At 30.5% G+C, this 15,936-nt stretch overlaps 1 protein-coding gene across 2 annotated transcripts in view; it reads left to right on the top strand.

Annotated features, from left to right (window-relative positions):
• LOC135951050 (sodium-dependent proline transporter-like) overlaps nt 1-15,936 on the top strand; it is a 46,378-nt gene that overhangs the window by 27,955 nt on the left and 2,487 nt on the right. For both annotated transcript variants that reach the window (XM_065500615.1, XM_065500614.1), the window contains exons 2-9: nt 1,143-1,746; nt 5,837-5,968; nt 6,047-6,222; nt 6,286-6,326; nt 6,399-6,519; nt 6,579-6,924; nt 11,411-11,568; nt 11,637-11,765. In XM_065500615.1, coding sequence (XP_065356687.1) covers nt 1,290-1,746; nt 5,837-5,968; nt 6,047-6,222; nt 6,286-6,326; nt 6,399-6,519; nt 6,579-6,924; nt 11,411-11,568; nt 11,637-11,765 — 1,560 coding nt within the window. In that variant the 5' untranslated portion in view covers nt 1,143-1,289. The remainder of the gene's footprint in view (nt 1-1,142; nt 1,747-5,836; nt 5,969-6,046; nt 6,223-6,285; nt 6,327-6,398; nt 6,520-6,578; nt 6,925-11,410; nt 11,569-11,636; nt 11,766-15,936) is intronic.

Raw genomic sequence — 15,936 nt, 5'->3', positions numbered from 1 at the left:
TATTTCCAAACTATTTTGAGTACACTGATCTCTAAGAGGGAAACATAATACCAAATTTGATCGAATTCAGTTTCAGAAGCACGATACAATACTTTAGGAATGTACGAGAGAATTTACTTTCCATTTTAATTACAGATGCTTTGAATAGAATCTTAAAACTACAGGAATGATTGTTACATTTTCTTGGCATATATGATCGGTTAAGAAAATGTTAAGAGCTTAAAGTATTTCAACATTTCAACAGTTTCAAAGCAAATTCCAGTTGTCCAGTTTCATTTTACAGAGCTGTTAGATTGAGAAACTACGGATGTGCTAGAAACCCGTTTGTCTTAGGTTGAATTCGTGGAAGGTGTTTTCGTCGAACCCAATGTTAAAGAATAGATGAAGAACTATAAATTCAAGAGAAGTTTGCAGTCCATAAACACAATAGATGATTATTCAATCAAAAGCGACCCTAAAAACGGCCAACTTATAGACTATCACGTGAACATTTCTTGGATCAAAATACTTTAAGTTAATAATAAATGTATAAATAGAGTATAAAATATATTACACCAATTCGATTTTATAACCTCAACTTGTCTCTGAACAATTATACAACAGACTCTAATTAACATTTTTGAAAAATTATTACACAAATAAATTAAAAACAAACTAAACTGTAATTTAACTTGAACATGGTTTAATTACCACTTTAAATAACTAGTCTGTACAGATACAAACAATTGAATTGAAAATAAATTAAAATGCAATTAGTTTTGAGTTTGAACAAATAAACTGATCAAGATTTAATTCTAGTTTTACACACATAATCGAATATAAGATAAACAACCTTATCTAGAGGTTTTCATAATAAAATTTAAACCAATATGTAGCTATAATTACATTAAAGTTTAACTACATATTAGAACTCAGTGTTGCCAGTACTGGTTTTGTAAACTGTAAACTAAGAACCACAAAAATCTAAATTTCAAATTCAATTTAAACGCTACTTTTATCTCCAGCGATTAACAACTACAATTGATACTTTATAACGAGAGACAAGCAGAAAAGTAGAATAAATAAACCTACAAATACATATAGCAAAAATAAATGAATACAAAATATTAATTGTTTAATTCAATTTAATTTTAAATTTCAAGATTAAAAAAACCTAATTGAAGCTGAGCAGTTGAGCAGTTGAGAGCAGCGGCAAAAAAGTTCCACTTCAAACGTACAGCGACCCCTAAATGGTGTTATCAGAGACGTGAGCGGTGACAGTGGGTCAGAGAGTGTGGAATAAGAAAGACATGAAATCACTGTATTCCGAGGCAAAACAACATTTAAGCAATTGTATGCCAGCATCGTCCGCTGCTAATGCGAGTACAAATGATAAACATGAACTTGGACATGAACATGAATACAATTATGACAGCGCAAATGGGGATGCGCTTAACCGTAATGATGATGATCATGGAGATGGTTGTGGTGGCTGCGGGGATCATGATGATGAAGCGATGACACGCAGAGGCACTACATTAAATTGCCATCGCAGACATTCACAGACAACGCCCCCAACAATAGGGCTTAACAATAATTTCATTACGAATGCCACAACATATGACACGCTGCAGAAACCATTCAAATACGATAAATTACGAGGTCGCTGGTCAACGGCCGCTGACTTTTATTTTGCCTGTACTAGTCATGCATTTGGAACAATTGTGTTTTCCGAATTAACACTATTCGTATCGTCGTTTTTGGGAGGTAAGTTGATGATATAGTATCTAATAATATTTACAATTATAATCAGAAGACTATAATGACTCAATATCATCATTTGGTTTAATTAATAAATTACACTATACAACAAAATCTAATTTTTTCCAAAATTACAAGGTCAGACCAATAAATTTTGATAGAGGAGACGAAAAAAAAGACACTTGTATAGGCGTTTTGAATTTCATTTCAGGGCGGTTTAAATTTTCCCAATTCTGGCACATTCTTATTGTTAATCGGTATAAGAAACCATGTGATCCTTACATTTTAGGTATAAAACATGTTCCGCAAATTTATGTAAAATGTTACGGATAACATTTTTGTAGAATATGTTAACCTTCTAAATCCTCAAGGCATAGGTCTTTTTTGTCCTTCTTTTAAAAAAGGTCAACAAACTCCATTAAAACAGGGATTTAAGGTTAAAATGTTCCGCAAAAATATTATCCGTAAAATTTTACTATGAGTCCCTGAATACACCAAAACGAAAAATTCAACCAGAAAGTCAGAAATAAGACACAACAAAAGAGAGCTTAGGGTTAATTTCGCATTTATTAAGAATTTTATTTTAAAGTAAATTTAACATGCGCACCCACTGAAGAACGCTTATAGCTGAAATATGCGTATGGTAATGAAGTGGAATTTCCTAGAGCTAAATAAATGTAATTAATGAAGACTTCCTCTCCAAATTTGTTGTGTCTTATTTCTGACTTTCTGGTTTAATTTTCCGTTTTGGTTGATTCAGGGACTCATAGTAAAATTTCATGGATAATATTTTTGTGGAATATTTTAACCCCTTAAATCCCTGTCTTAATGTTGTTTTTTGCTCTTTTTTAAAAGAAGGACAAAAAAGACCCTGTCTTAAAGGTGTTTTTTGCTCTTTTTTAAAAGAAGGACAAAAATATCCTTGTCTTGGGGATTTAGAGGGTTAACATATTATACAAAAATCTTCTTCGTAACATTTTACATAAATTTGCTGAATACGTTTTATACCTAAAATGTTCTTTAAAATAAAATTCTTAATAAATGCGAAATTAACCGTAAGCTCTCTTTTGTTTGTTTTTTTTTTCTGACTTTCTGGTTGAATTTTCCGTTTTGGTGTATTTAGGGACTTATAGTAAAATTTCACGTATAATTTTTTTGCAGAACAGTTTAACCCCTTAAATCCCTGTCTTAATGTTGTTTTTTGCTCTTTTTTAAAAGAAGGACAAAATAGACCCATGCCTTGAGGATTTAGAGGGTTAACATATTCTACAAGAATATTCTCCGTAACATTTTACATAACTTTGCTGAACACATTTTATACCTAAAATGTAAGGATCATATGGTTTCTTATGAAGATTAACAATAACAATGTGTCAGAGTTGGGAAATTTTAACGCGCCCTCAAATGAAATTCAGATGTAAACTTTCAAAACGCGACACGTGTCTTTTTTTTGTCTCCTCTATCAAAATTTATCGGTCGGACATTGTAATTTTGGAAAAAATTTGATTTTGTTGCATAGTGTTATTATGGCTTATTAATTGAGAGTTTGATATTAATAATTTTCGGCAAATTTGTAAATATTTAAAATATTTATTTTGGCTTATTTACAGAAAATAACTCGTCCATATATCAAAAAGCCCAAATTGTGATTTATATTTTTGTGATAAAAATAAATCACTGAAAATAACAGTTATAAAACGATTTTTATTTAAATGGTTTGGCATGGCCTTTAGTCATTTTTGTTGTTTTTTGATGGTTTGATGTGAGATAAACAATTTATTTATTCTTGTTCTTAATAACTGTTACTTTCTCTTTTATTTACATACAATAACATATTTTTAGTAATTTTTAACAAATTGTGGAAATAATATGATAAGTATGATGTAATGAAGTCTGAGTAACATAAATGAGATTTTTTTTTAAATTGTTATTAATCTTTTGATAAATTTTATAGATTTAAGCGTTGATTTGCATCAAATGCATTTTTGCGATTTATTTTTCATGTTCGCAAATAAAAGTCAAAAGCTGACCTTTTCGAAAAAAATAAATAATAAATCACTCATCCAGATTATTTGTGTTTGTTTCTTTTCTGTTTCTCTCAACCCCAAACCTAAAATGTTCTCGAATAAATCACACTCTCAGTGATATATCACAAAAAAATATTTTTAAATGGCTGCGAATGAGAAGTTACCATTGAAATGAAAGTGAACCCGTTATTTTCAGTCTCTGTTATTTTATTATGTTGATTTGATTAACCCGGCAATTCCCATACCCTCGCCAAAGGGAGAAACAATTTGTTTTTATTAAAAATAGTAAAAATACGTCTAGTTTACACTATAAATAAGTTTAAAATAAAAAAAAATATAGCTGGTTGAGACTTTATAGCGGGGTCACCTATAGGTGACACTGGGCAGAAAAAAAATAATTTTCTAAAAATACTTGCTCACATTGTTAGCCTGAATATCTAGCAGTATTTATTAAAAAAAATTATTGTGATATATAACCGTTTGGCATTTTTATCACAACTTATTTATCATAAGACCCACACCAGTATGTTAAAATCAAAAACACTGCTTAAAGATTTTTAAAAATCCCCTAGTTAATAAAATTCTAGCGTTGCCAAAATAAAATCAGATATAAAACAGGATCTTATCTGTATATAAATAATATCAATATTTATCAGTGATATCTGTTTCTATGTTTAAAACTACCGTTAATCTTTGTCACCTGTAGGTGACACTGGGAATTGCCGGGTTAAAATCATTTCAAATCTAAAAAAAAGAATTCACAGAAGCAAATTGAGGGAAAAACCGAAACAATGATTTTTTAAAGTTAGAAATATATTTCAAAAAATCAAATATTTCGTTCAGTGGTCATGAAAAAATAGCATGTGCATTAGGGTGTCCCAATTTTTTTTTTGGAATTTTTGAACGCATACCCTCTATTTTTTTTATATATAAAAATCTATAGTTAAATATGAAATTTTGTCTTTCTATCATGATTGTAACCCGTGCCGACTTGCGATTTAGTTTTGTGGTACATTTCCAAGGGGAAAAATGCAATTTTTTTCACTTTTTGTAAAAATGTAGCCATTAAATAATTACTTTTGTAATTTATTTTAAAATAATCGAAATGTGTACGTAATTTTCGTTCTAATAAGATATAAAACACAAAAATTGGTTAATTAATGTTAATGTTATTAAAAAATCGCCAGGCCATTAACGTGTCTCAGGTCACTAGAATAAGAAATGTAGGAACAAAATTAACATATTTTGAGAAATATTAAAATAAAAGCTTATTTTTACTTAAAATATATCCATATTTACTTGTATATGAGTTTTTGTCTTCTTAGGAAGACAAAAAAGTAATTATTTAATGGCAACATTTTTACAAAAAGTGAAAAACTAAATCGCAAGTCGGAACGGGTTTCAATCATGACAGAAAGACAACATTTCACATTTAACTACAGTTTTATATATATATTAATAAAAAATTGGGACACTCTAATGTGCATTCGTCGCTGTCTCAGAGACGACTAAACGAAAGAGAATAAGAATATCGATGGCTTAATATAGAAAGGTCGTATCTCGTTTTTTTCAAAATCGGGTTTTTTACATATTCAGGTAGACAAAACTCAAATGGACCACCCTTAAAAAATTCAGTTTCATATGTTGACGAATAACAGATTTACAGTATTTATAAAAATACCCCAACTCATTTAAAGTGGAATGCATATTTTTTGGTTTATATTAAAACAAACAACTCTTCTAAAAATATTTTTTGATATATTACAAATTTTTAGTTGTTTTTTTTTCAATTTCGCTTTCTGATATTATTGAGTTTTTTGCTTCTCCTGTAAAGTAATTAAAAGTTGAGATACGGCCTTTCTATATTAAGCCATCGATATGTGTGTTAAATAGAAAATTCTGATAGATATATAAAATAGATATTTCTAAAATATAATTGGATGTCTCTGAAATATAATTGAATATTCCAATTATGTTTTATAAATTTCTGCAATACAATGTCTTAATATTATTCTACTTAAGATAAAACATAAACATTATATATATTTTTATTACTGTTTTTTTTCCAGGATACGGCTTAATACCCTATTTACTTGGCATCCTTTTATATGCCATACCAATATTTGGTATACAAACATTTCTGGGACAATTCTCGTCGTCGGGTACCATAACGGTATTTCGAGTAGCACCTATTTTTAAAGGTAATTGTAAACAAGACACTCTACTCCTTCTAGCAAATAATATTTAATATTAGCTTTATTTCACTTGATGATTTACAGGGATTGGCTATTCCATTTTACTACATAATTTAGCATCATTGTCTTACTATGCCATCATTGCTGCAGTTCCTTTAGTCTATGCTGCCAATTCGTTACATTCTGTGATACCATGGATGAGTTGCAATAACACATGGAACACTGTCAATTGTTCAACTCACGACTTTTATGATGAAGATGTAAGTGTTTTTCTTTAATAATTTTATATAAGAACTAAAAATATTTAATATTTATGTTTAAAGGAAGAAGAGTTATTTCCTCATGCAACAGTGGAGTTTTTTCGGTGAGTTTTATCTTTCACAATTTTCAAATTAAATTTAAAATTAAGTACAGTTTTCTTTCTTTTTTATTAAAGCACCATTATACGTTCGGATGATAACTCACCAAATCCTCTATCGATCTCTTGGCCAATTTTATGTGCAGTTATGGGTATTTGGTTACTTACCATGCTGATACTTTTAAAAAGAGTTACTTTCGTAGGTTTAAAATTTATGTATTCAATATCAGACATTTTCATAAAACTTTAATTTTTCAGATAGGAAAATTCCTTCGTTGTTTATGTATTCTTATGATGACATTCTTCTTTGCCATCTTTACACATTTACTCATGCATGTGGGTTTTACATGGGAATCCTTCATGGATTATTTAAAACCCTATGTCTACACTGACAATCACTCAGCCATATGGGCTGGTATGAGAGCAGCTATTATAATGCCCATGTGGCTATTGGGTCCTGGCTGTGGCAGTGTTTTACAGCTGGCCAGTCATAATCGCTTCCGTCATGATAGCGAAAAGACAACATACTGGATTGCATTCACGTTCCTGATTATGACTCAAATGGCAGCGCTATGTTCTCACATAGCTTTCGATCATTTTGAGGGTAAGATAATTGTTAGAGTACCAAGGAATTAAGAAGGTTTAAAGTTATACAATGTTTTGTTAGGTTTCGTTAAAAGTCAAGTTAATGACATGATTTATAAATGATTTTGGAATAAAACAACCAAAATGTATTAAAAGTATTTAAACTTAACTATCTTTATGAAGAAAATCAAAACTTTAAAATTGAATTTATTTATTATGCTCAAATATAAACTCTGAAAAACATCATAAACTCCTCGAAAATGGAAGTAATTTAATAAAGTTTTTCAAAGGATGGTGCTTAATTCTGAGAAGGTTGTTGATAAATTTATTCATATAATGTTTAAATCATTTGGTCATTAGGAAGTAAGAAAAATAGTTTTTCTTAATTTAAATATTTAGTATACGCTACATCACCATCCGTCTGTAAGTCCATTAGTGTGGCCCTTAACAAACAAAAGTTTAATTTTTTCCAGCGTAACCAGTGTAAAGGAAGTTTCAAAACTCCATTTACAAATTTTTAAAAATTTTATTAAACAAATTTTAGAATTTTTTGATCATTTGATTATTGAGAGGGGAATTTAAAGTTTCCCAACTCTGGCACATTCTTATAACATTTTAGTAAAATATGTTAACCCTCTAAATCAGTGTCGCTCAATATCACAATTCCCTAGCATGCGTGATAGGGCAAGCAAATTCTGCTGACGTTACTTTGATACACATACACTATAAGCTTACTTGTGTGTTGTCTTATAATGATCATGTGTTTGTTGCTTTGTTTTCATCTCAGAGAACAAAATCAAATCAGTTGTGGTGTTGTTGTTTTTATTCTTCGCTGTTTTACCAACACAACCAAAGCTTTGATGGTATGTGTTTGAGCACCACTGCTCTAAATCCTCAAGGCATGGGTCCTTTTTGTCCTTCTCTTAAAAATGAGCAAAAAAACACCATTAAAACTGGGATTTAAGGGGTTAAAATGTTCCGCAAAAATATTATCCATGAAATTTTACTATAAGTCCCTGAATACAACAAAACGGAAAATTCAACCAGAAAGTCAGAAATAAGACACAACAAAAGAGAGCTTAGGGTTAATTTCACATTTATTAAGAATTTTATTTTAAAATACCCAAAAAATTTTGCATGAAAAAAAACAGTTCAAATTTAACTAAAAACAAGTAAGAAAGTATGATCGGCCAAGCCCGACCATATAATACCCTACACTAAGTAAAAGAGCAAAAACATTTTTCTTTGAAAATTTCAATAATTTATATTTTTGAGTGATTTTCGGAAGTGGGCTATGACCCATTATGGAACTATCATGAAATTAGGTCGTGTGATTTATGTTATGTGCATACCAACATTTTTAAGCGATTTATGCATGTTAAAGTGATTTTCGGAAGCTGGTCTATATGGGAGCTATGATTAATTATGCACCGATCGTAACAAAATTTGGTGACATGAATTTTGTGTATATAAAACTTATTTGGAGCGGAATTTGTGGAGATACATTTATAAATTTAACATTTATGACCGATAAAGTCCAATTTCGGGAGGACATTTGTATGGAGGATAGGTGAAATAATGGACCGATTTCAGCCAGTTTCAATAGGCTTGGTCCTTGAGTCAAGAAAATGATATGTACCAAATTTCATCGAAATATCTTCAAAATTGCGACACAAGGTTTACATGGACAGCCAGCCAGCCAGCCGACCAGACGGACGGACGGACGGACATCGTTTAATCAGAACTCAGAAAGTGATTCTAAGTCGATCGGTATACTTTAAGGTGGGTGTTAGACTAATATTTTTGGGCGTTACAAACATCTGCACAAACGCATTATACCCTCCCCACTATGGTGGTGTAGGGTATAAATACTAATATCGCTATTATTATACCGTTAACATTCGTGAGAAGGGTATATATAAGTTTGTCATTCCGTTTGTAATTTCTACATTTTTCATTTCCGATCCTATAAAGTATATATATATTCTGGATCCTTATAGATAGCGGAGCCGATTAAACCATGTCCGTCTGTCTGTTGAAATCAATTTTCTGAAGACCCCTGATATCTTCGGGATCCAAATCTTCAATAATTCTGTCAGACATGCTTCCGAGAAGTTTGCTATTTAAAATCAGCAAAATCGGTCCAGGACCAGGACAACATCGATTTTTGAGCGATATCTGGATTACTAAGTCATTAATATAGACAATATGGATATCTAATGATAGATATTTCAAAGACCTTTGCAACGACGTATATAAGACCTACAATGGGTCAAAATCGGAAAAAATATTTTTTAACCCGATTTTTTTTATTCACCAACAAAAAATTTAAAAAACAAAAATTTTTTTTTTAAATTTAAAAAAAAAATAAAAAAAACAAATTTTAAAATTTTAAAAAAATATATATATATATAAAAATACAATTAAAAATTTTTTTTCCCAAAAAATTAAAAAATGAAAAAAATAATTTTGTTCACCTAAAAATATTTAAATTTTTTATTTTGAAGTATAATTTGGTGAAGGGTATATAAGATTCGGCACAGCCGAATATAGCTTTCTTATTTGTTTTACTTTCGATAGCAAATTTGGATAGGAATTATTCATTAATTACATTTGTCTTAGCTCTAGGCAATTCCACTTCATTAGTACTCCGAATATGATGGTTATCGGTACACAATTGGTACCGTATAAAGAATCTTCAAAAAAAAGAACAGAATGCAGAGTGCCCCAGTGAATAATTGTCTCCACACAAATATCCTCTAACATTTGTAAATTACTTCTTAGATTTATTCTAAAAAAAATTGTTATGCAGATAAATTTCAGAACATTAACGTTTTTCCTACCAACGTATTATTATTCCAAATGTCATCTCGGAATTGTGCCTTAATTCTCCAAAAATCTTTAAATTTATTTATGTTAGCTCGGTACTAATAAGTTTTGCTCATTTCAGCATATTTTTGCATATTAGCTTTTTAACATATTTTTGATTATTTTGCTAATAACTGCATATTTCTTTTTTTCATTAATTATCTTCTTATGTCATTTTATTGTTTGCATTGTATTTTTTTTCCGCTATAGTCTAACATAGGTTGTTATTTAAAATAGAAAAAATCTACCCAAAAATTGCTGAGATATAAGCTAAAACTACCTCCATTTTTTCATCTAATTGTTTTTACCAAAATTTATTTTTAAATTTATTTTACTTAAAATTGTTTTTAATATTAATCTTAAATAATTTTTTAATTCTCAATTAATCGCCACTTTCGGTACATTTTACCATTATCTACATTATATTTTTAGATATATTCTGTGGTCATATGGAAGAGTAGCTTAAGTCGACATAAGGGCGAATTGATAATGAAAAAGATTTTAAGTAGAAAAGTTTTTTTTTTAAAACTTGTACCTTTGATGTCTAATAAATTTAATTTAAAACAATAAAAATTGCATAAAATTGGGAATACTTCCATTTTTTTATACCCTTCACCATGAGTGGCAAGTGTATATATAAGTTTGTCATTCCGTTTGTAATTTCCACATTTTTCATTTGCGACCCCATAAAGTATATATATTCTGGATCGTTATAGATAGCGGAATCGGTATAGCCATGTCCTTCTGTCCGTCTGTGTGTTGAAATCAACTTTCCGAAGCCCCCAAATAACTTACATACACGATTCATACATCAATATCTCCGAAATTCTTCCGGCACAGTCGCTATTTAAAGTCGAGAAAATCGGTCCACAAATGGCTGAGATATAAGGAAAAAACTGTCCGTCTGTGTGTTGAAATCAACTTTCCGAAGCCCCCAAATAACTTACATACACGATTCATACATCAATATCTCCGAAATTCTTCCGGCACAGTCGCTATTTGAAATCGAGAAAATCGGTCCACAAATGGCTGAGATATAAGAAAAAAACTAGGACATCCTCGATTTTTGACCTATATCTGGATTACTAAGTCATTAATATAGACAATATGGATATCTAATGATAGATATTTCAAAGACCTTTGCAACGACGTATATAAGACCATAGTAAATTGGACTAACAATGGGTCAAAAAAGGAAAAAAATATATTTTAACCCAAATTTTTTTTTCATCAACTATTTTTTTTTGTCATAAATTCTTTTTCCAAAAAAATTAATTAAAGAAATTTAAAAAAAAAAAAATTTAATAAACTTTTTTTAAAAAAAATTAAAAAACAATTTGGAAAAAAAAAATTTTTAAAAAATTTGAAAACATTAATAAAATATTTTTGATTTTGTTTAAATAAAAATATTTAAAAAAAAAATATTTTTAAGTATAATTTGGGGAAGGGTATATAAGATTCGGCACAGCCGAATATAGCTCTCTTACTTGTTTTTGGTTACGGACACAGACACAGTTATATTGACATACGGACACAGTTATATTGACTTCAGTTTAATAAGAATTATTAAGAACACTGTTTCTCTACCATTTATACATAGTATATAAAATAAATAATTTAAATTTCTTATTTTTCAGATCATGTCGCAATATTACACGATCAAATTGAAGAGCAACACAACATGCGCTTCATTTACATCTGCTATGCCTATTTATTCGGTAGCTTTACCAGTTTACCGAATCTGTGGAGTTTTCTCTTCTTTGCCATGCTATTTTTTGCAGAACTTTCGGCTGTGGTCAGTAGAAAACATAAATATTATTCTTAACTTACATTTAATCTGAAATTTATTTTAATATATTTTAGATAATCCAAATGATGACCGTTTTAACGGCCATATTTGATGAATTTGAAAAACTACGTATGAAGAAGACAAGTGTTACCATTGGATTAGTACTTGTAATGCTTTTAGTTTCTGTGTACTTTTGTACCAAGGTAAGTTTAAATGTTAATTTTGTACTGATAAGTTTAGACTATAGGTTTTTAAATCTGCCGTTTCCCGACCATGTAAGGCCCTATTATAAAATTATAAAATCGTAAGCATAAATAAAAGTAAAAGAAGCACAACCCATTTGCAATACGTCTGTGGTACTAATCTTTGCAGTGGTAAAGAAATAAATCCTTCAATGTTTTCCGACTTTCTCTAATACAGTTCATCTTATATTCAATAATATGTCCAGTGCTATGTCCACTATTAATAACCCCCCGTTTTCAGACACATTACGTAACACTATAAACAGGTGTTTCGGACAAAGTTTGACGAATCTTGCAATTTTAGTTACCAATTTTAGAAATATATAACTCATCCCCTGTTCCGAGTTCTCCAGATATTTGAAAATAATTATTTACTTTGTATGGGTGGTGTCACAAGCCCTGTTCCGATTCGTCCCGTTTTCGGTTAAACCTCATACTGTGATAAGAAATCGATTCCTATAAAGTTTGAATATTGTCACAATTATAGTTCTGCTGATATTTAAAAATAGCTATTTACTTTGTATGGGTGGTGCCACGCCCATTTGTACAATCCCTGCCATTTTGAGGCAAGCAGTGCACAATGATACCGAAGTAAATCACGCGAAGTTTTGCGACTTTCACAATGATAGTTCAACAGATATTCCATAATAACTATTAACGCCCACTTAAAATTTCAAAATATAAAATAGTCTATCAATCGTTTCAAATATATAGAAATATACAGTAAAAGTTTCAGGAGGATCGGACCAGTGGTTTAGCTTCCTATAAGGTACAAACAAACAAATAAATAGACATAAATATGGATAACACAAAATTCCTAATTTTACCTGCTTTTACCATCCTGAATGTAGACTTTTGAAAAGATACTTTCTAAATACATATTTTTGTGACTATCTTACATAGAGAATTATACTTAGAGACGAGACACTCCGAATTGTCAAACAAAAATACAACAAATCATATGTCTGATACAACAATAAAATACATTGACTACCATGTATTTTGTTGTTGCGAGAGATAGGTTTTTGACAACAGAATTGGGTTTCTGACAATTACGTCTCTATGTTACCCTATGCTATCTTATTTAACCCAGATATGTCGATTGCTTGAGCTTGATAATTTTAAAAGTACTCTTAAATTTATGTTGGTAGCAAATGAGATAAAAAACAGTGCAATTATAGTTTATTTAAAAATTTATTGAAAAAAGTGTTTTTTAAGTCCTCCTATATATAGGACATTGGGGTTACAACAACAAAACTAAAACGCAATAATGAAACGTTCAATCAAGCTACTCTTCATAAATATAAATTCCAAAAATAAATATAGTATTTATAAAATTTTACTTTCCGTACAAACGAGATATGTCCATAATGACAGAATATGGGCATTATGAAAATATTACAAATTGAAAATTCAATAACTCAAAAATAGTAGCAAAAAATAATGCGATCACACAATCTCCCACGAGGATTGATGAGTACTAAGTATGTGAACATAAAAAATGGTATTTGGATAAACGTGACGTATCCTGTAAACAAGAACTACATATATTTATACCCTCCACCACCATAAGTGGTGAATGAGAATTATGAAATTCTTAGTCGATTGATCCATGTCCGTCTGTCTGTCTGTCTGTGTAAAACACGCTCACGTCCAAAATAGGCAAACGAAATTGGTAGACTTGCAAAAAAATGTTTATTGTTCTCCTAAGCAGTTTGGTATTGAAAATCAGCAAAATCGGTTCTGTGGAACCAGAGTTATAAACCAAAATGTGAGACAACCTAAAAAAAACTTGATAATTTTAACATAGTTTTTGTTATTTGTGCAAATATATTGCAGATAATACCATACAATTTAACACAAGTTATTTTTATGTTAAAAGGACTAACTCTGGCAAAAATTATAAGAATCGGTCCATGATTTCTCCTAGCCCTCATACAAATTTCTTCCCGAAATATGGTTCTATGTTCTGTAAATGCCTACAAAATTGCAGTATCCACACAAAATTCAGGAAAAATAAGTTTCGTGCTTAAAAAATTCACAACACCAAAATTTTTGTGGATCGGCCCATATTTGACCATAGCCCCCATATAATGTTCACTTCCGAAAATCACTTAAATAAGCATAAATGTCTTATAAATATAGCTATTAAGTTAAAATTCGTCATATATAGTCCCCATACCGAAATCCGTGTACCAAATTCTATGAAGATCGGCCGATAATTGGTTATAGCTCCCATATAAGGACCACTTCCGAAAAACACAATAACCTACATAAATATCTAAAAATATCAATATAAAAACAAAATTTTACACAGATCCGTAATTTATATTTAGAAATCATACTACAAGATTTTGTGAATATCGGTCCATATTTGGCCATAGCTCTCATATAAGGTCCACTTCAGAAAATCAGTTAAGTACTCATAAATCTCTTACCTTTATTATGCTAAAATTCGACAAAAATAATACTCATATACATAGAAATCACTGTACCAAATTTTATACAGATTGGCCGATAATTGGTCATAGCTCCCCTATTCTTTCTAACAATTGTTATATCATTTCAGTTGTTATACCATCATATTTAGGTGGAGGGTATTTAAGATTCGGCACGGCCGAATATAGTACTCTTACTTGTTTTTTTATCTTTTTTTCATTATTGAACCTTTCTTTTTTAAATTTAACCTAAACTAAAACTAAAGTTGTTATTGCCGCTGCAATGTCCAATATGAGTGCTCGTTAAATGATTATCTGGCCAGATCCAGTGTTTCCAATCGCCTCAGTCGTCTATGACAATCAAATGACAGCAACTCCCTGGCAAGGGGATTTGGATGATCCATTAGTTTTGAAAGGTATTTTAAACTGGAGAGTTTGATCTCCTCGCCTAGTATGAGGACATTGAGATCCCTATGGATATTACTATTGCGAATGTAGCATGGGGCAGCTGTTATTGTCCTTAACAGTGCTGACTGCTTTCTTTGCAATTTTCCAACGTTAGATGAGTAGGCTGTTCCCCATAGCTGAATGCCGTATAGCCATATCGGTTTTATAATTGTTTTGTACAAAAGCACTTTGTATTCCAAGGCTAGAGCAGTGGGCCAATTAGCCAGTACAATTGAACTGACTCTAATTTTATTTGTGTAACCTTGGCTTCAATATGGTGGGACCGGCGATCAAGACTTGATACTATTTATCTGTATGGAAGGACAACATTCTCGTATTAGAGTAAATGTAACGTGAATACATTTTGTTGCATTGACCTTAATTTTCCACTTGTCCAGCCATTTTTCCAAATCGCCGATGTGAGGCTGGAATTGTTCAGAAGCTATTGCAGGGTTTTCATGTGTACTTAAAAAAGCGGTATCATCCGCAAATGTAGATGTGTGAGTCAGTGCGCTCGTAGGCATATCTGCAGTATATAAAATATATAGGAACGGCTTAGAATACTGCCCTGTGGTACACCAGGAAAGATCTTCCTTCTATGTAATTTTTAGCAGATTATGTACATTCGCAGGTAGTAATCTAGTATTAGTCCATCGTGCCAGACTTTATCGAAATTGATGGTCAGGAATAATGCAATTTTCGTTAAGGTGCACTATAAGTCTCTCAAGTAACAACTTTTCAAAAAGTTTTGAGAATATTAACAACAGGCTAATGGGACGGTATGATGTCACTTGAGTGACATCTTTTCACGATTTTGGTGTCATAACTATATCAGATATTTACCATGAGAATGGGAAATATCCAATATGTAGTATTGAGTTAAATATGAACAAAAATAATTGAAGTTTAGAGTACCTATGATTTGGACAGAGCCGAATAACCACATTGATGACTGTTATATTTGTGTTGTTAAATTACATGGTATTGTTAACGCCGATTTACAAAATTTTAATGCCAGCAAACATATAGAAACTAATGTGGTCGTTAAATGATGTTAAAGATAAACATTTTATATTATTTTATAAAAAATGTGATTTTTATACAATGTTTATGTTATGTTTTTTTTATAAAATTTTACTTCAATTTTTTCGCTCGTTCTTTTGCTTCTCAGTTATTTACCGAATTTTCTGAAATTTATACGACTTCAACCCAGCATTAGCTTTCGCTCTGCTCACTAACAAATCAGA

The sequence above is a fragment of the Calliphora vicina genome, chromosome 2, assembly GCF_958450345.1.
Source record: "Calliphora vicina chromosome 2, idCalVici1.1, whole genome shotgun sequence".
Classification (NCBI taxonomy): Eukaryota; Metazoa; Arthropoda; class Insecta; order Diptera; family Calliphoridae; genus Calliphora; species Calliphora vicina.
Note: the sequence above shows the minus strand (reverse complement) of the source record. Positions and strands in the feature narration are given on the sequence as shown.